Raw genomic sequence first — 21467 nt, 5'->3', positions numbered from 1 at the left:
ATGCTTTTTTATTGATATTGCCATTCTTTTATTTTAGATAATATTAAATCTTTTGTGGCTGCTTTGGCCATTAAAGTAGATGAATACTTGCTTTTAAAAAAGAAGGCAGCATGGCAGTTTTTTGTTAAGAGATCTGGCAATAAATATGCATGCTTGTATTGGAGGATCATTTTGGTGTGCCTTTTATTTTGGAGGTAGTATCTTAGATCTTAAAATCCATGAAAAGAGTTATTCCTCTTAAGTCACATAAGAGATTCTCTTGGGGTCCCATAAAATTGTGTTGAGTGTCGGGGAAGAGTTGGAACAAAGGAGATTGCATCTTTGGAAATATTCTCCCCCCTACTCACACACACATTAGCAGACTTGCTCTTTGATCCAAGTCATTGTTTCCTGTGCTAAGTATTGGATTTAGTCTCTGCTGTGCTTCCATCACTTAGTTTCTGCAAAACATTTCACAGATCAGAGATTAGGGACTGAATTTGCACATCCACTTGACATGTTGCAGGATATCAGTCATAGTTGTACTATGGTCAGTTATACAGAGAAAAATATCTAGGCAGAAGCATCTTAGCTATGTAGCAAACATTTATTCAAGAACTTGTGTAAGAGTTCTCCCATATTAATGGAAGCAACCAACATTTCAGTAAAATAACAGGCAAAAAACCTATCAGCTGTTTGGAGGAAATGCACAGCTCAACAAGCTACCGCTAAAGCTCGGGAGTCTCAGCAGTGTGCAACATCAAATAAAATCCTTCAGTTTCTATAAGAATATTTGCATCTACTTAGCACACTCATGGGATTCAATTCCTGTTTTCAGGAGCTGCTTTCGGTGACGGTAGCCTGAAGTAAAGCCAACTTCTTTGCTATTTTTCTTTTCAAGCCAACTTACAGTACGTATTACAGTGAATTGAGCGCAGTCTTAGAGGCTGTATGTTTTCACACCAAGGATATTGTGATTATCTTTATTTCTGATACAGTCCACTGTTTGTAAACATTTATTTCATACAATTAGAGACTCTGAGATTCAGTCAAGAAACTTGCACTGTCGCTTCGAAAGTTAACTTATCTAGGCTCTTCTGAACTCTGGTTGTGTAATGCATAACTTGGCTTATATCTTGGCTTCAGCTAACAGGTGACTTTGGATCTGGTTCAGCCTATACTTGGAAAACAATTAGTTGCTAAGAGAGTTGTTTGGAACAGAATTTCATTTGATGTGCTTAGAACATTGTCCTTGCTGTTATATCTCATTAGGTATTTACTTGGAAAGAGCAGTATTATTTATATAAATAAGAACAAGAACCAAAATCACTGACAAAAGGAGATGTCATCTAACGGTTGAAAGCTGGCATAATTTAAAGTATACGTTCACACAATTGGCATGTGATGGGACTTTCATGCATATGACATTTCTGTGTATAGTTAGTTCCACTTTGGATTCCTTTTGCACAAAGGCAGTTTATATGCATACGTTAATATAAAACTCCCTTAAATCTATCAGCTGAATTTTTTAGTGTTTGCATATACCAACAGTGAAAGCAATCTGAATAACAATCCAATTTAAATAGTCTATATAAAACTGGTAAAGCCTCCAACTGAAAATTTATTGGCCAGGCAACCAAGATTGCTGCTCACCTTGATTGGCATTGCATTTTCAATACTGTGACCAGCCAGTTAAGGGTATTCCTCCAAATGAATATTCCCACTTTTCACTCAGTTGTTATAGTATAAGCAAAGTTCACATTGGCAGCCTGAGATAATGGTTGTTTTTTTCTCTTTATAGCCACGTTTGTAGCATAAGATCATAAGTTGGGTTGAAGATGGGCTCACAAGAATGCTAGATGAGATCAGCCCCAGAGTCCTGAGAGGAAGGCATCTCCTGTAGTTGGTGAAACAGGAGGATTGCAGCATTCAAACAAGTGGCTTTATAGAACCCAGGCCAACATCTATAATTTGGAGATAGATGATTTTGTAAATCAGTAGCTTTTGACCGTGTGAGAATTTGTACTTCTATCTCCTAAGCATGTTTAAAATTGTCTTCTCTAAGATATACCACCAAGCATAAGGAAATCTTAATTTCTGAACTGGTATCTGTAAGAATTGTGCTTTGGCTCTTGATACATAAAGTTGTAAACACCACAGAAGTATCTTCTAGATAATGTGTTCATCTGATTAGGATACACAGTAGCAAACTCTTCAGGTGACATAGCCAAATAATCACCGATCTGAGGGCAGACCTTCACCATAGGAATATTTGTTTTTGTCTCATCCCCTAAAAAAGAAAAAATCAGTTTAAATATAGATTTAAGAGAAATCATGAAAAGAGTAGCTAAAGGAATTCTAGAGAGGTATGTAATTCAACAGGATGTAATCAGGTCAAGAAATTAACTCTGGTCAAAATGTGCTATTTGTGACCTGTGGCTCATGAAAGAGAGTAGTTCATATAAGACATGCTATACTAGGTTTGTGATCCTGATATTAAACAATCAAGTTTAATTAACGTGTATCAGGCTAGCCTAATGTTATTGCATGCAGTCCAAAATCAGTTGCATGAGCACCGTATTTCATTTTTAAATAAAAACCACCTTCATACAAGAATTATGAAAGCTATTTTCAGGGTAAAACCAATCATGTATATTGCCAAGATGCAAAAGCTGGAGGGAGAGGTGAGAAAAATGAATCTTTGGATGAAAAAGACAAGTTTTTAGAGGCCTCAGATGAATGGGATCGCCTTAAGATTGAAACAAAGGCATGTGGAAGCATCCTTGAAGCTGATGTGAACCAGGCCGGTTGTAAACTCCTTATCACAAACATCCCCATAGCAACTCAGGCATCTGCCCTGAGGGAGGATGCCTTCTTCCTGGCATTTGGCACCTTGAACTAATTTGTTTCTTCTTCTCTGTGACACTATTGTTTTACTAGCAGATAACAGAGGGGCAGAGAGTAACTTGAGAACTATTGCTCATTTAGGTATGCCTGCATCATCATATGAATATGTATGCATATACCATCTTTTTCCCTTCCCCTTCTTGTAGAACTGTATAAATATCAGGGCATCCATTTTGCCTACAGGGGAGTGCCTCCCACTAACTTCTAGTGAGGTCCCCCTCCAGTACGTACTGCTCAATAAACACTGCAGTGAAGCCTTGATTATTCTGCATTTGTGTCCTGCATTTTGATCCCAAAGAGCCACAGACTAGTGGAAGTGAAAATGAAGGCCAGTTGGAAAGAGAAAATGGAAGTAGCTTTATCATTAACTTCAGAAGTAAGACTCGTGATGCTTGCTTACCCAAGGTGCCAGCCATGCTGTCAAAGAGCCAGGTGTGCCATATCTAACAAAAGACACATAATGGTTGCTTTTGATGCATAGTGCTTCAAACAGTTCCATTGTATGTTGCTTCGTGGAGAGATTCTTGGGTTCCAGTTGGGAGCACAAATGCTTGAGCCTGGCGTGCACCTGGATGATAGAAAGTGACAGTTACCAGTCAATAATCCACCGCTGACAGCTTCCACCACTTCCAGTCCTCACCATCAGTGCCACGGCCAGCTCCAGCACTGCCCCCACTCTGTTAGCTGCCAAACAGCTGATCCATGTGCCAGGTATTCCTTTGTGGCCCACAATTATTTTTAATTTATCATTGTGGTCCTTTGTCCTCTGCACATTTGGCAGGCCTGCGCTATATCTTGTGTGTGCAATACAAACATATCTAAGTTAATATAAATTATAATGTAAAATTTGAAATGCCTTAGACAAACCAATGAGATTCTCATTTTACAGATGCAGAGCACTGAACCTGAGATAGTTACAGATCATCCATAGCAAAGAGAGATTTTACACAAACTTCCAGTAGTACTTGCTACGTTTAAATACCTGTGAGTTAGGAATTGTTGCTAATTTATTACAACTTGCCCATAGCCACAATGTATGCCTCCACTGTAGACAAATGCAGAGAATAGCACTTAAAGTAAACCACTGGACCGAGCCCATATTTGACAACGGCTCATCTGATTCTTTTCTTTTTCCACTGACAGCATTTCCGTCCTTCCTACCTTTGCTGTGTTGTCCGATTGGCTCATATTTACGGAGGATGGGGAGGGATCCAGAGACCACTGCTCAGGACATATTGAACACATCTGCAATCATACAGTTATAACAACCCAGCGTAATTAAAGACTTCCTCAGTGAAGATGGGTTACATAAATCTTATTTTATTTTTTATTTTATTTACATGCCACACGCTTCCCATCAAGAGGCTGCCAGCATTCTGAGTGAGGCCATGGGGAGACTATTCATAAATGCAGGAAAAAATAAGTCAAGTTACATGACCCAAGGACTCTAGTGTCTTTACACAAATGCACAGTGTATGAGGAACAAATAGGAAGAACTAGAGCTCTTACTGTGTAAATGGTTTATGAGGCATTACTGAAACCTGGTGGAACAAAACTCATGCAAGGATAGGAGGCTGCACTGCACCTTATCCAACAGGGAGGAAGAAGTGCACACATGCATTGAGATCCAGGAATTTGAGCAGAAGGGTTTAGCTGAGGGCACTGAGGTAAGAATTACAAGGGAGAGGAAACATCAACATTATTATTGTTGTTGGTCACAGACCCAGATGCTTAGACTGGATTTGGCATTTTTATCCACCTATCGAGTCCTTCCCAAGAATCTGGGATAGGCAGATGTTGTTTGATGGTGTTATAGGTAAGGTCGCAGGATATCAGCTGTTCCAAGTAAAGCTGCCTTTTGCAACTGACTGATGGTGATTTTGTCAATGCCAATGGTCTTCAAGTGTTGGCGTTGCACCTAAGGCACCTATTACTGTATTGTCGAAGGCTTTCACGGCCAGCATACGATGGCTGGTGTGGGTCTTCCGGGCTGTGTGGCTGTGTTCTTGAAGTTTTGTTTCCTAACGTTTCGCCAGCACCTGTGACCAGCATCTTCAGAGTGCAGGAGCACAGACAGGAGCAGTTCTCTCTGTGCCAAGAGTGATGTGACCCTTTTGTGGGTATTTATAGAGATCTGAGGGGGGGAAAGGGGGGATTGGGTGTGTGTGGGGGGGGTTGAGTTACTGAGTGGCTGCTTGTTTTGGTGTCAGCATCTGTGTGTATCTTCCTGGGGATTAGGCAGGGTTTTTTCTTCTATTGAATTGTTAACGAGGGGCTGCTGGGGGTGATTAGCAAGTTCATTGTGTGAACTGTTCACATGTCCTGGTGGTTGAGCTGAGTTTGTTGACCTTTTGCAGGCTGTATTTTTCAGGATTGGTAGCCAGGTTTTGTTGATTTTTAGACTCTCCTCTTTTTTATTGAAACTGTGCTGGTGTTTGTGAATCTCAATGGCTTCCCCGTATAGCCTGGTATAGTGGCTGTTGGTGTTGTCCAGTATCTCTGTGTTTTCAAATAGGATTTTGTGTCCAGTGTGCTTGAGAGCATGTTCAGCTACTGCAGATTTTTCTGGTTGCTGTAGTCTGCAGTGCCTTTCGTGTTCTTTTATCCTGGTATGGATGCTGCGTTTTGTGGTCCCGATGTATACTTGCCCGCAACTGCATGGTATGTGGTATACTCCTGCGGCGGTGAGGGGATCCCTTTTGTCTTTTGCTGATTTTAGCACTTCTTGTACTTTTCTGGTGGGTCTGAAGATTGTTTGGAAATTGTGTTTTTCCATCAGTTTTCCCATGCGGTCTGTGACCCCTTTGATAAGGGCAGAAATACTTTGTTGGTGGGTGGCTGTTTTTCTTCTTCAGTTGCATGTTGCTTTCTTGGTTTGATGGCTCTTTTTATTTCATTTTTGGAGTAGCCATTCGCTTGTAGGACCCAATTAAGGTGGTTAAGTTCAGAGTTTAGGAATTGGGTTTCGCAGATCCGATTGGCATGATCCATGAGGGTTTTGATAATGCCTCTTTTCTGACGTGGGTGGTGGTTGGAGTTTTTGTGTAGGTACTGGTCTGTGTGGGTGGGTTTTCTGTAGACTTTGTGTCCTAATTTGAGGTCTGGTTTGTGTATGACCAACGCGTCTAGAAATGGAAGTTGGCCGTCCACTTCTTTTTCCATGGTGAATTGTATATTGGGGTGGACGCTGTTTAGGTGGTTCAGGAACTTCTCTAGGTCTTCTTCATCCTATTACTATTGGTACTGTCTTTGCTTTCTTTTGCCACAGTTGTTCTACTTCTATCTGCAGGTCTTTGTATTTTGTGAATTTCTCTAGTTCTTTCTCTTCTATTCTGCTGTCTCCAGGTACTGCAATGTCCACTATCCAGACTTATTTGTCTTTCTTATCAACAATTGTTAAGGCTGGGGTGTTGTGTGGCAGGTGCTTGTCTGTTTGAATTCTAAAGTCCCAGAGCACTTTAATTTCTTCATTTTCTATTACTTTGTCTGTTTTGTGGTCCCACCGGTGCTTGCTTGCAGGCAAATGGTATTTCTTGCAGATATTCAAAGGCACCATTGTTGCTACTTTATCATGTCATTGTCTGTAGTCAGTCTGTGCGATCTCCTTGCAGCAGCTAGCTAGGTGGTCCACTGTTTCTTCAGCTTCTTTGCAGAGGTGGCATTTGCTGTCTGTTGCTGTCTTCTCAATTCTGGCTTTATATGCATTTGTTCTTAAGGCTTGGTCTTGTGCAGCCAGAATTAGCCCCTCTGTCTCTTTCTTCAACTTTCCTGCTCTTAGCCATTGCTGGGTCTTGCTGTTATCTGCTTTGCCTGATAGTTTTGTGTGTGTGTGTGTGTGTGTGTGTGTGTGTGTACTGGCCATGTAATACTTTGCCTTGCCATGTCTCTTTTCTATTCTTCATTTGGTCCTTCTTGTAGGACAGTTTGGTCTCTTCAGTATTCAGTAAGCCTTCATGGTGTACTAGCTTCAGTGCATCTTCTTCACTGTCCTTCAGAAGGGCATGATTCATTGTCATTATTTTTCTGGTCTTCCTATCCAGGGCTCCTAGTTCTGTTTGAGTCCAGTATTCCAGCTGTGTATCTAATGATTGGAATTGACCAGGTGTTAATTGCCTTGATGGTATTTCTGGCACTGAGTTTGGACTTTAAGATCTTCTTCACTTTCATGATGTATTCACTACTAACCTTCTTCTTGACTTCAATGTGCTTGATGTTGTTAGCTTGAAGAATGACCAGGTATTTGTAGTGATCTTCTTCATCCAGACTCTTGATGCTATTTCCATAGAGCATCTTGATTCCTTCAGTTTTCACTATTTTTCCCGAGGGAGTATTTATATTTTTATCATTTTATTGTCTTGGTTTTTAATTGTAAGCCATGCAGTCAACCTCTGGGGGAGATGGGCAGCATATAAATGTAATTAATTACATACATACATACATACATACATACATACATACATACATACATCCTGTGCCCACATTATTTTTTTAACTACTGGAGCTATAACCAATCTAGGGCAAGGTGTTTCATGTTCCCTCTACAGTAGAACCAGCAAGTGTGATGGCTTATGCTGGTTTCTTCTGCTAAAGCATTCTAAAGCAATTTACCCCTTTCATTAGTATTTAAGTTTTTTGGGTATAAAGCCTCTCCTGGCATTGCCCTGCTGCCCCTTTCCACTTCTTAGATGGTGAGCGTAATCTCAGTTTGTATATATAAATTAAGACTGTCTGAAAGAGCATACCAATCCGGAAGCTCTTTTGCTCTTAGAAGTGCTGGATTAGATCTTGGAGCGGTACCATATGATGCCACACCCAAGGACAGAAGGAAATTTGGAACAGCCCTATGAAAACCTGGGTTCAAATCAGTGCTCAGCCTTGAAGCTCACTGGATGACTCTGGTCTGGCTTACCTCATAATAAACATGTTTTATTACATGCATAAAATGGATAGATTGGGAATTGTGTACACTATCAAGAGCTCTCTGGAGGAAGAATGAGATATAAGTGTAGTAGTAGTAGTAGTAGTAGTAGTAGTAGTAAAAGAAGTTAGTAGTGGTGGTGGTCTGGACCTGAATTGATGAATTCAGCGGTGTAGCTGAATTTTGGACCAAGGGCAACCCTTGACCTTTAAATGGTCTAGCATACCAAAAAGTAGACAGGGCAAGGACAGAAAGTATATCTGATGTAATTTACATTAAAGACTAACATTGAATCCTAGCAAGCTGGAGTTACTGTTTGTCTATCAGCATGCTTGGGCAGCTTCAGTGGTGTCTTGTGATGGGGAAGTGCTACCCATATTAGGAGCTGGTCTACAACTTGGGGGTCCCCCTGGACTCCTGACTCCTGCTTGAACAGCAGGTAGAAGCTGTGGCTGGACGGGAATTTGCCCAGACTTAGTTGGTACACCAGTTGCAGCCCTTCGTGGGGCGAGAGGATCTTGCTACAGTGATACGTGCCCTCATCATTGCTCATTGGAGTACTGCAAAGCCCTCTATATTGGGCTGCTTTTAAAGGCCACTTGGAAGCATCAGTTAGTCCAAATTGCAGTGGCCCGTGTATGATCCAGTATCCACCAGTGGGAGCACATCAACTTTTTTTTTTTAATTTTCTGGTTTGGGTGCTTTACATTTTTTTGGTTCTCATTGGACTGTGGATGTTTTAATGCTTGTATACTGGTAACACCAAGAGCCCTGTGAGATTGTGGCAGGATATAAATATAATAAATAAAGTCAGCAATATGATAGTTCCCCATATATTTAATAATCTCCTTATCCTGTCACACTAACATTTCCAATTTTGCAGTATGTTTAGGAAAGGTGCTAGGTTTCTGAGAGAGGCACATGGATTGAATAAGTATAAAAAGCAAAGAAACCATGTTAAGCAAAAGCAATTTTTGTTATTGTTCCTTGTTTTACCAGGTTATCCCATTGTTTATTTCCTGATCTGAGTCATTTAACCCACATTTCAAAGATGCAAGGGAGCTGTTGAATATTTTCCCACATGCTAAGGGTCATATTTACAAATCAAAGTCAAGACTAACAGGCAGCGGCTAGGCCACATCAATGAAACGGTGATTCCTCTGAGTATGTGCTCATGTAATTCTTACCCCCCCCCCAAAGAACCCCTCTAAAATTATATAAGTCACGGGTTCAGCTAATTATTGTTTACACTAGATTCATTTTGCCTCAGTCATCATAGCTGGTGCATTGGATTCTTCTGGGAATCTAAACAGTAGTGAGAGCTGTGTCGATAATGGAGAATCAAGTCATTTGAAGAGAACCTTTTGGACCAAAAGATTTTTATGTGTGCCCCACTTTCCCAAGCAGGGAGAATTCAGAGGTACATACTTATCTAGGACTTGGATTTCTTTAGAAGGAAGTATGCCCAAATTCAACTGCGTCTTGTCTCATTTTCCTCTTTTCCTAATGTATAGCAGGAAATTAAGTAAAGAATTGGTATCCCAAATATTCTTTCAGTTCTGTTCTCTGTTTGTACTTATCTGAAGGCCCAAAGACAGGAACTCTCTTTTTAAAAATTTTTAAAATCACTTTAAAATTTAAATTGACTTTTAAATGTTACATTACATGGTAATCTGTGGTTAACGCTACTGCAATTAATTGTTTGCCTGGCCTCCTATTCCCTGCCTAGGATCATATGTGGCACTAAAGCATCGGCATTGCTTACCTGCTTATTCCCTCCCCCTCCTTACTGCCATTGCCAGGGATGTCTGCAGGGGAGGTCATAAAAGTCAAGATCATGCTATGACTAGGCAATCAAAGTCCTGACTCTTTTTTTTAATGTGCATTGCACATGCAACATATGTAAAAAGAGCAGCAGGGCTTTGACCAGGAGCACTGCTTTAACTTTTTTGACATCCTTCCCCATGCGCAGATACCCTGGTTGCTGCCTTCCTCACATATCTGTCATCTCTTTTCCATCTTTCTCCTGAGCACATTCCTGCCGCTTTGGAGCATCTGCCAGCATGATGCTATAAAACTCATTGTTATCCAGCTCAGGTAGATATCTGGCCTGCTTTCTGGAGGAGAGGTGCGACTGGTGGGTAGACAATGGCTGCCTAACCATACCAGCCATTTGCCCATGTTCAGAGGACACAAGGAGTCCTGGTGAAACAAGGAAAATCAGTTGCAGGGGGGGTTGGGTGGCAGTTGAGATAAGCTTATTTTAGACTCCACAAGACAGCTTTCATCGACATCCCACACTCCAAAAAAGTAAGAAATTGTGGCTTCAATTATTAGCTATCTAAGGGGGTCCGATGGCTGCAAAGAAGAGGCTAAAGTGTGGAAAGGGGAGATCCGGCTCCTTGTCCGCTTTCTACCTCGGAAGCTCGCTGGGTAACTCTGGGCCAGACACCGTCTCTCTAGCCAACCTCCCTCACAGGGTGTTGTGGGGAAAAAGAGGAGGAAGTGCCATGCCCACTGCCTTGACCTTCCGAATGAACGATGGAATAGAAATCTAATCAATTAAAGGGGCCGCAGTTGCTACCTCTCCATTAGCCGTCTCATGATGGTGGAGACCTGCCATCCCCGCCACCCCCTTTTCCTTCTGGAGCGGCCCCACTGCGCGAGGGACGGATCCACGGAGCACAGGCCAACCGGCTCGGCCAACGCGGCCGCGTCCCAAGCTCCGCCCCGCGGGCCTCTACGCCCCCCCCCCCGCACGCCTCCGCTTCCTCCCCAGGCGCTCGCGCGGCTCCCCTCCTCGAGAGCGGGGCCGGCCTCCACCGGCAGTCATTTCCGGAGCAGGAGCCTGGGCTGAGCCGGCCAACCAGCGCGCCTGCCTGGCCAGGGAGGCGCTAGCAGGATGGCGGCGGCGGCTTCGGCTTCGGCGGCCACGGCTGCAGGTGCCGCCGAGAAGGAGGCGAGTCAGGAGAGCAGCCTGGGCGCCTATTCGCCCGTGGATTATATGAGCATCACCAGCTTCCCCCGCTTGCCCGAAGAGGAGACGGGCAACGCCATCGCCCCCGAGAGCTGCCTGCGCTCCCGGAAAGAGGAGGATGCGTTCCTGGGCGAGCAGGACACCGGTGAGCGCGGAAGCGGAGGGCGAGCCGGCTTGCTCGCCGGGCCTCTCCATCTGACCAGCCGCCAGCGGATCTTCACGACCATCTCTCCATCCTCCACCTTCCCTTCACCTCCGCGGCCTGCACCCCATCCCGGTCGGACCGGCTCCTCCGGGACTGGCTCCTGTCCTGCCCTTCGCCCCTTTCCCCGCATCTCTCCTTCGGCCGGCCGGCGGGCGGGCGGGCGGGCGGGCGGGGGGGACTTCTGCGTCATCCCTTCCTTCTCCCCAGAAGCGTCTGGCATCGGCCCAGCGGTGCAGCCGTCCCGCATCCTTCGCCGCGCTGCCTCTGCCCTCCCCGCTTCTCCTGCCTGCCCTCCTCCTAACGTCCCAGCCAGGATTCTCCAGCCCTCGATCTCCCAGGCTCTGCAGCCATCTTTTCCCCTTGGCCTCCTCTCTCCTCCCACTGTTTGCGGGGTGGTGCTGCGGGAGCATTGGGCTGCTTGACAAGGCGGTGGAGGCTCCTGGGCTCTCTCTTTCCATTGTCTTGCTGCCATCCCATTTCCATTCCTCTCCTCTCTCATCTCGTTCCTTCTGCCTTTCTACCAGCTCTACTGTCGGGGCAATAATGTAAGTGATTTTATTGCCTCCATCCCATTATATCTTTCTGACCACACTATAGTCTCTTGCTCTCCAAAGAATGCTTACTGATGCTAATGCAGCCTTTCCTAATCTTTGTGTTCTCCAGATGCATTGGATTGCAACCCCCAGAATCCCCAGCCAGCGGTCTCCCATTCTCATGATCTTGCCAACTGTTTACCTTCCCTGAAAATGCTTCATGTTGATTGAGGACTTGTTTTTTCATCTGTTTCTCCCAGTTCCACATACTTGGGAGTAACTCTGTGAAGTGTCCCTGAATTTTGATCTTCAGAATGTTATTTACTGTTCTAGACTCTTCCAATCAGTCATAAAAATTGAGAGAGAAAAACCAGTAGTATACTGAAAATTACCCAGGGTAAAGTTTGCTATTGTTTCACTAGGTATTTCCAACACTTCTGAGTGTTGTGTTTGCATGGAATCCATACTGCAGCGGCTGAGATATAGCCAAGATCTGCATAACTTACTATTTTCAGATTCACTATTTACTGTAACACATAGGGGCAATAGTTAGAATAGAGCTTCCAGTCACTCTTCCTGTCATGGCAACTCTTAAAGCAATTATTTCTAGCCCAGTGCCTTTCAGAATGGCTGGATTAGAACTCTCATAATCTCATCCTGCATACCAATGCTTACTAAGGAGAGTGCCATTCTGGAGAAGGCTAACTTAAAGTGTGCTTCTCCAGTCTCATAAATGTAGCTTTCTGAGTCACCCAGTCAAGCTGATTGACACTAGGTTAGGATGACAAAGGAGCATCTCTTCATGCATTGTGTAGGTAAAGTTAAAATTCTCCACTAGAATAAAACAAAGATAAATAGAACAGTATAAAGTTCTAATTTAGATGCCTGGATAAACCACAAAGGAAAGCATTGAAGGTCCATACTTTTCACTTTGAACAGTTGTTCTATTAGTTGTTTAGTTTAATGGATTACTATGAACATGCATGAACTAGATGGATTTTGAAGTCTCCCTGCAATTGGAAATGTTGCCTTCTCCAGCTTCCCAGTTCTGGAGAAATTTCTAAATGTTGGGTTCTTGGTGTTTTCTGAGCAGCAAGCTACGTAACATCCTTATCTAACCTGGTAATGAAACATGTGAGGAAAACAGCCATGCTCAGATCAAGGACCCAACAAATCAACCCTGAGTTACATATATTTTCTACTATTGGAGGTTTCTTGTGTATTCTGATGAGCTTAAGTCATAAGAGGAGCTGGCATTCACAGAACAGTTGGGAACAGAGTTTGCACGCACATCCCAGCCTCCCTCCCTTGTAAACTTGCATTTGATCTTTCCCTTAAGTTCCTGCATGTTGAGGTAGACTCAGCATCTTTTGACATGTTAAAGAATTCACAAGACTAAATCAATGAAAAAAACAACTTATCTTGATTTATGGCTATAAAAACATGCCACAAAAACATGCTATCTATATGCTTAAAAATGAATTGCTTCTAGTGCAAGTTCCATTAAAACAGTAACTTTTTCCTCTCAAAGCTCTTTTCACCTTAAAAATGTAGTAGTAAAAACTACAGCTAGACTAAAATGTGCCCCCACTCATTTTCCCTGATTTCCTGTGAAAATAGAGTCTGAATTTCTATTGGTTTATTTTAGAGAAGACTGAGAAATGTTGCTAAAGTTTTCAAGGTATGTATACTGCAGCTAATACATAGATGAGGGCAGGACTTAACAATTTTAAAAGGAAGAAGGGAAAATGAGCTACCATATAAAATAAGCAACGCCAACAAAAGATATGTGGCACACATATACCCATTTCAGAGAAATATCTTCTAATTACCTTTTTTTTGAGGATACAGAGTTCATTTCTGTTCCCATGGATCAAAGTTTGAAAAAGAAATATGTTTCCCCCCTCAAACTATGGCAAAAGAAAGTATTTATGCTTTTTTTTTTTCTTGCACCTTCTATGAAATGGACAATGAAACCACATAATTTACCACAGGGCAAGATTTATGGTCCCAGGACAGTTTCTGGAGTTCATAGATCACACACTCACTGAGCAAAATCCTTGTGTCTCACTAAAATAGAGGCTAGGAAAGAAGAAGGCTGAGTCACCAATGCTTACTTTTCTCTGCTCAGTAACACGTGAAGTGTCTTTGAAATATTTAGGATGTTGTAGCAAATAATGGCTAAGGTTCCAGTTCCTCAGCCAAAGCGAAGAAGATGTGTTATGCAGGAAGTCTTGAGCTGCTGGAGGAAAGTAGGAATATAAATCTAATCCATCCAGATAGAATTGGTTCAAATCCCCATCTGACTGTGAAACAATTCTCTTGTGAAGATAAAACAGGAGGATCATGATCTCCTTGGAGGAAAACAATAGAGCTGAAATAAAGATATATCTCATTTATTTTTTTTTCCTATTTTACCATCATTCCTTAATTTTTCATATTTTTCATTTGTCATGTGCCATCTTTTAAATAAAATGTGTGTATGCGTGTATGTATGTGTGATTATCTTGTTAATGCCATCTCAGACTTCTAAAGTTTGAGAATCAAACAGATCATGTGCTTCAGTACTCATATAATTAGGCATGTGCTTATTTCTCTTTAAATAAGGTTTCAGTTGCTTTGAAGGCTAAAATATTCTTCATCTGGAGCTTAACTGTATCAGTATATAAAGTGTTTGACATGTTTCATGGTGTGTTTTCTCCAACCTCCAGAACTGGTCCAAAACATTTTGTTATTTGAGACAAGTAGCAAATACTGTCTCCCCTCCTAAGATTAAATTTAAGCAAACCTTTAATGTTACATTACAAGTTAGAGCATATATAATCCATTGCGCTATGCAGGGTTTTTAAAATTTTCCCATAGGGCAAAAAGATAGCTGGACCAAACCCAACTATTTACTGTCTATAAAATATAATGCTACATAATGTGTGTTTAATTAATGCTTTCAGATATCATACTTTCTCCTGATTCACAATTTTGTAGATAGATTGATCTTATCTATACTGGGGGAGCTCAGGAAGAATGGTGGGGATACTGCACTTGTCACTTGTAGAAAATTGTCACCCCCTCCATTTTAATGTTTAGATCCTCCCAACCTTCAGAGTACTCATTTGTATGGAAATATAATTGCTGCAGGTAATACTAATGCTAATAAATAACCTTGAACTGCTTCTGCCATAGCAACATCAGATTTTAATAAAGTGATGTGTTCTTAAATCCTTTGTATTTTTAAAACTTTGATTATTCATTATAGCAGCACTTATTGTTTAGAAAGAACGTTTCAAGACTTCCTAGTTCTTCACATTTCTGTTTTCGAAAACATTGTAAGTAATAACAACCCATATTTTATTTTTCTACTGCAGGGGTAGGAAAGCTTTCTGTGGCCAATGGATCACATTTCCCACACACAATTTTTGGCATCCAGTGGGACCTAGTCATTATTTCATTCTTCCCAATATAGTACCATTTTTATATATGGTTCTAGACATTAACTTCATAGGTTACTGCAACTGTAAAACAAGGATCACATCTCTTGATCTATTATGTGGATATGTATAAGAACCATGGCTGATGCTGTGCAATGATTATTATTGCTTCTCTCCCCCCTCCCCCCCTTAATATCACTGGATATATTTTATATGTACTACTAGAAAAAAATGTATGCGCTTCTATCCAGTTTCTGGTGTGAATATGTAAAAGTCAGTTATGAAGTTTTAAATAAACTTGAATAGGATGTCTAAATTGCTCATGCAAGGAGGTTAATTTACAATTGTTTAGCACCTTCCTGCATGTGTCAGCAGTGAACATTTTTTATGCCTGTATTTTAACTGAAGCTTCTTTTCCAATCTCACTCACCGTCTCTTTTCCATAAAATTGAATTCATTTGGGAACGGCTTTTTCACATTTTAACCTTTCCAGCCTGAATCTTGGCATACAATTAAACAGATGTCATGGACTGAATAAGACCTCCCTTTGAGAATCATTTTCTTCACTATTCCAGATTTCTTGGGAAAAGCTTTGTCATACATATGTCACTTTAAAGAAAACTAAATGCACTGAAAACCTGCAAATATTTGTTCTCCAGACAAAAGATTTATCTGCAAAAAACTAAGGTCTAGTTTTGGTAGACTTTACCAAATGCCAGGGAATGTTTTTGATACCCCAGAACATGGCTATACGTCTTAGAAACATAAAATAGCATCACCACACTGTTGGTAACATAGAACACAATAGAAGTTGGCATACTACTTGATGCTACTTCCCAATCTTTACAAGCATGTTATCAGTATATAATAAAGTACAATTTAGGAGGGAAAAAAATCAATTTCACCTTTTATTATAAAATCTCTATATCTTGTGGTGCTTCTAAAGGAATTTTCTCCAGGAATTGTATTTACAAGTATCTGGCATGCAAAATGATCATTGCTTGTTTCACCCTGTGATGATGCACGGATCACAGTGACTTGGCTGTTAACAATGTGCCACAGCTTTCCTTTCTTCAGAACTTACCTGCTTTGCATCCCTTTTACTGTTTCTTCCTCTAAGGGAACTGACATGATGAAGAAAAGGCCTTGCCTGTTTCATCAACAAATATTTGCTAGTTTTGTTTAGATGTAAACAATATTTACCAAATGCAGTGAAAACTCCTTTTTCCTAATGATGCCTGAAAACTTAAGCCTCAGTTTTAGCTTACATTCACATATTTTTATTTAATATAGCTTAAATAAATACATTTTGGCTGAGTGTCACTCATGCTACAATGTTCAGAGTTTGAAAAGTATTTTGAAGGAAGAGCATAAATATAGGCAACTCATCAAAAAAAGCAAGGGCTGCTCCATTTTTTCAGCAGTCCTAAAACTCGTCACAAAAAATGAGGCATAATTTACTGTATTGAACTGATTGGAAGTGACGAATTCTTCCTAGCCCAATGAGTAAAGAAGGGTTAGGGTTAGAAAAAGGAAGAGCAGCTTCCCACATCTTTGGATGGGAACATTAATGATTCCGTGTGTGTGTGTGTGTTTGGGAGGGGGTTGTTATTAATATCTAGGGCTGATCGGCAAGTCACGGGAGTGTTAGGGATACAGTTTCAACACTAGATATCATGAAGAAGACAATATATTGGTGAAGTTGTATCTTGATATTAGAGAATATTAATTTTCACACTATTGGGGGAGGGGATTCAAAATTGTGTTAGGTTCATCCCTTAAACAGCTTGGAAAATAAAGTTAGCATTTAATTTGCATATGTAATTACTTAAGTTCCTTTATGCCTGATTGTAATTATCTAGAACATAGAGTCATTATATAGAAAATTGATTATTTCCAGATCAAGCCATCAGTTTTCTTTAAATTTGTCCATATTTGAATGGGGTTTTGCTTGTTTCTGCAATAGTTACACTGCACATTTCAACAAAAATTGGAACGTTATTGTTTGTGCATTTTATTACCTATAGTGTGAAACTACAGTATTTTACTTCTACAATATGATTTCTGGAAGTGAAATCTTGGGCCAAGATCCAAACAGAATTAAGCAGTTTTCCCCCCTTTATTTTGAATGGAGAAAATTATGTACTTTAAGTCATTGGTATGTTAATATGCTTAACTCTGGATGGATTGTGTTCTGATATTGTTAGCTTGACACTACCTGTAGATCAAGCAAGTGCACTCAGGAGACCACTAGTACTTTGTTCTTTTTCAATTTTAAAGGATTGTTACATTAAAATATATTTACATGCAACATTTGTTTCATTTTCTTTCTACCCCCTATTGTTTAATAACAATGTATTCTATAAAACAGTGAGATCACTGCTTGGGTGCAGTCAAGTGTTAGATAAGCATGCAGGTTATTTTATAAGAGTGAATGTGAGTGTTTTTAAGTGAATTTCTTTACAAGGATGTTTAAATGTGATCTTGTCATATATGAGCTGACGTCTGCAAGACTTTAAAGCAGTATTCCCTAGCCTTATAACCTCCAGATGTATTCAACTCCCAGAATTTCCAGCCACCAAGGCATGAGTTGGAATCCCAACAGAAGATTCCAGGCCAGGGATGGCTGTTTTCAAAGGAAGAAAAATCTGGATGCAAGGTTGAGATTGACTGTGCATGGGTTACTTCTGGATAAGTAATTCTGTAAGGGCTGAGTTGCACTAATGCAGGTGAACTTTAATTCCTAGAGCATAGGTACATTTTTGTCAGCCCTCAGTAATTTATGACCATGCAACTAACACTACAGTGATAGGTAGGAACAGTTTTCTGCAGTTGAAAAACAGTCCAAAAGCCCTCCCGTGCACAAACTTCTGTCTCTAGCATCTGCAGATAAAAGGTTGATTGCACAATCACCAACTGTACAATGGGCTTTTTAACTTCTGTTGTAGAAAAAAAGGCCTAGAGAATTATCTCAGTTAAAGAAGCTTTTCAGTTACTCGAGTTTTAAAGGATACTATTAAAAAAAAAACTTGCTTTGAATTCTATTTGGAACTGTTGAAGCAGCCAGTGAAGCTATTTCTTAAAATCGTAATCATATGATTTGTAGGGCCTGACTCCATGAGCAGCCTAGTATCTGAAATGATTGAATTTTTTAGAAATCTCAAACGGTTGCGTGTTGCAGTAATCAAACATGGAGCTTACTGGGGTATGGATAGCTGTGACTAAGCTGTTTTTGCACAAGAAAGGGTGGTCACAACACCCACTTTCAACAGGCAGAAGATTCTGCATGGTACAGGGACCAGCTGGGCTTCTAATGACAAAATTTGAAGAAATCTCCCTGAAAGGAAATGCAACCTTGTACAGTTCAACACCACCTTAAAGTCAGGCACTTGAAGATGTGTGGACTTAGCTGGCTGGGGATTTCCGGGAGTTGATGTCCACATAGCTTAAAGTGGCCAAGGTTGAGAAACACTGGTCTATATGATTACTGTCCACCCATTTAATATTTTCTTAATCTCCTGCTATAATACAATTTGACAGAATTTATGGGACTCAGATTGCATACCATGCCTTAGAACTCAAGTTTCCCAAGAGTTTCCCAGGAATTCCTCTGTGAATAGTGATTATCCTTTCCCACTGAATTGCTCTGTATCTTCCTGGATAGGATCAGGTGCTAAATCTCATCTCCAAATCAGTGACAGTAGCTATAAGGACTGCAAAAACAATTTTGCACTTAGTAATCTATGTTGAGGGATATGCTGTGAAGAGGGGGAGCTTAACTTTTCAAAGGGTTCTTCAATGGACAATTTATGAGTGAGACCACTTGAAATGTTATGGTGAGGAAAGCTGTTACTTGCATTCCATCTTCCCTATTCCATTCCTGTCAATTTCCTAGCACCAGTACATCAGTCAAGATCTACCCTTTCTTCATTAGGCTATTTCTAAGGGCATTAGCACACTTCTGTTGTTGTTAAGATCTCCTGTCCAGAAACCCTGAGATTCCCATAAGCCTTCTGATACATTTCTCTAAAATATGGTTGGAATCATGTCTATCTGGTTCTACACCCTGACTGTAAAAAGACTGTGAGCTGATTACTTTTACAAGCAGCCATCCACAAATCTATTTGCTACTTCATGTGATCCTCATAGCTCTGGAGGGAAGAACTTAAATCTGGACTACATCAGCTGTTAAGGATCCCAGGCTCTGCAAATCTATCTATCTATCTATCTATCTATCTATCTATCTATCTATCTATCTATCTATCTATCTATCATTAATTTTATTAATCTTCTCTTTAAAAGATAAAAACTAACAAAAACTAATACAGAGTAAAAAAAGGGAAAGAAAGAAAAAAGACAAAGGTGCAGGAAAAAAGATAAAAAGAAATAGAAGAAGCTTCTGATTTTCTTTGCAGCAAATACAAGAATGATTACAAAGTTATTTCTTATTTTATGGTTACAAAAAGAAAAGCTCACTTTTTTCTATTATCTAGGTTTTTCCTAATCATCAAAACCACAAATCACAAGGGCATTTGTTTCATGCAAAAAGTCTATAAGGGGTTTCCAGTCAGCCATAAATGTAGATATTGTCTTTTCTCTGATCAAGGACCTCAATTTAGCCATCTCTGCAAGTTCCATCATCTTCACCAACTATTCCTCCATTATGGGTATTGTTGAACCTTTCCACTTGTGAGCATGTAATAATCTTGCTGCAGTTGTCATACATAAACATAAAGATCCACAACATTTTTCTAGTTGTCTGCCCTTAGTTTCAAAAGAAAAGTCTCTGGTTTCAATTGTACTTTGGTCTTTAAAATCTTATGAATTAGTGTATGTATTTGTATCCAAAATTTTTTGGCTTTTTTACACATCCACCAAACATGTTAAAGTGTCCATGTTGTTCACATTTCCAGCATAAATTCAAAGTACCTTTATGCATTCTAGACAATTTTTCTGATGTCATGTACCAGGCTCTGCAAATCTGCTAAGAATTTCTTAAGGTTATATCCACCTGCAGTTCTTTCTTCTTCCTCCCCTTAAAAAGACTTAGACTATGGCCATGTCCCCTCCTCGATCCATCATGACACAAAATTCCTTGGCAGCAATTTCTGCTGTGTCCCCATAAAGTTGCCTTTATCTCCTTGCCAGCCTGTGAATGAGACAGGCTAAAGTTGTCCACTGCATTACTCCTTACTCCAATGCCATCTTAGGGCAGTCTCAAGGGGCACAAAATTAGTTGGCCTTTATCTTGGAGGGAAGTCAGGTGACTGGCACTGACTAGGAACAGAGGGAGGAGAGGGATCAGCAACGGAGACAGCAAATGTCCTCCTGGTATAATTTTTCTGCCTACTCAAGAATGGGTGGATAGCATTATACTTCAGCAGAGGCTGGGAAAGGTCCAATGCCCGAGGAAGGCAATTTAGCCACTCCTGCAATTGCTGAACCACAACTACCAGCTGTCCACATCACTGGTCATGCTTCTTAGGGGTGCTAGACTTATTATTCAGTAATACCTGAAGTGGCAGTAGTTGCTTATCCTTGGCCTGTGCAATCAACTACCAGGGACCAGAAGAATCTATAGAATGAAATCATCTTCCCCAATCTGATACCCTCAGAGGTATTGGATTTCAACTATCATCACCTCAGTCAGCCTTACTATAGCGATCAGTGTATTTTGAGGGCACCAAACTGGGTTTGGCTGAATTAGAGCAACAAAAGGGTGACTTCTGTGAATTAGCAACTTCTTTCCTACTCTCTGTGGAAATAAGGAACTGAATCACAGCACTCAGGAATATGGGAAAACTAAGATAAATGGATCAGTGTTTGGATTCACTACAAAGGCAATTGTTAGACCAATTCATGGAAGTTACGGGGATCAGTGGCTATTAGCCTTGATGGCAGTGTGAATGCCTCTGAAGGCTGCTGGGAGACTAGTGGGCTTCCTTGTGCAGTTGTCTGGCCATTGTGAGAACAGGCTTCTTGGATTAGATGGACCAGGGGTTTGATCTAGCAGGGCACTTATGATTATGTTTCTATGATTCAGGGATTTGCACTGGTAACCCAAACAGATCCTTTTAATACAGGCTTTCTCTTTGACTTTTAATCCTGGATAGTCTTGAGGTTAGTCCTTTACCTTTCTTTCTTTATTTTTTAATAAAATGGCATTTTTGCAGCTGCTACCATGCTGTGGGGACATGTTTGTAATATAAGTACATACAGCAGAAATGGCAATAAAATTCATGGGTAAAAAATGTACGGCCCAAACTCCAGGGTGCAGAATAGTCCCCTTCTCTGTTTATTGTTTAATATTATCTTAAGATTGCCAGGAATTAGTGAGAATTATATGTAATCTGACTCTGTCATAGTGGCACCTGAGCCCAAAAGACTCTTGAAAGCTCACTATAAGCAGAAAAGCAGCAGTCTTATTGGGACTTATTAGCAGCAGTAGTGTAAGTATCTCAGGGGCTATGCTTTTAGCTAATAAAAATCCAGTCTTGTTCCTGCTTGACATCTTTTTCTAATA

At 40.7% G+C, this 21467-nt stretch overlaps 1 protein-coding gene and 1 long non-coding RNA gene across 3 annotated transcripts in view; one reads left to right on the top strand and one right to left on the bottom strand.

The window, feature by feature from the left end:
* Nucleotides 1-12: 12 nt before the first annotated feature.
* On the bottom strand, nt 13-10511 carry LOC148214260 (uncharacterized). 2 transcript variants are annotated; one of them, XR_015798412.1, is made up of 4 exons: nt 9233-9254; nt 4048-4131; nt 3287-3454; nt 13-2269 (listed from the first exon to the last, which is right to left on the bottom strand). It is a non-coding gene; the product is annotated as an uncharacterized LOC148214260 (long non-coding RNA). The 2 variants fall into 2 exon arrangements; XR_015798413.1 differs by lacking the exons at nt 4048-4131; nt 9233-9254 and adding an exon at nt 10389-10511.
* Nucleotides 10512-10623: 112 nt separating this feature from the next.
* GGT7 (gamma-glutamyltransferase 7) overlaps nt 10624-21467 on the top strand; it is a 36065-nt gene continuing 25221 nt past the window's right edge. The window contains exon 1 of the mRNA XM_007430614.4: nt 10624-10926. Within this exon, the coding sequence (XP_007430676.2) occupies nt 10707-10926 (220 nt within the window). The 5' untranslated portion in view covers nt 10624-10706. The remainder of the gene's footprint in view (nt 10927-21467) is intronic.

The sequence above is a fragment of the Python bivittatus genome, unplaced genomic scaffold, assembly GCF_059951505.1.
Source record: "Python bivittatus isolate LINGU-HERP-01145 unplaced genomic scaffold, Pbiv_v1 ctg000700_np1212, whole genome shotgun sequence".
NCBI classification, from domain to species: Eukaryota; Metazoa; Chordata; class Lepidosauria; order Squamata; family Pythonidae; genus Python; species Python bivittatus.
This window is presented reverse-complemented; position numbering and strand designations above follow the sequence as displayed.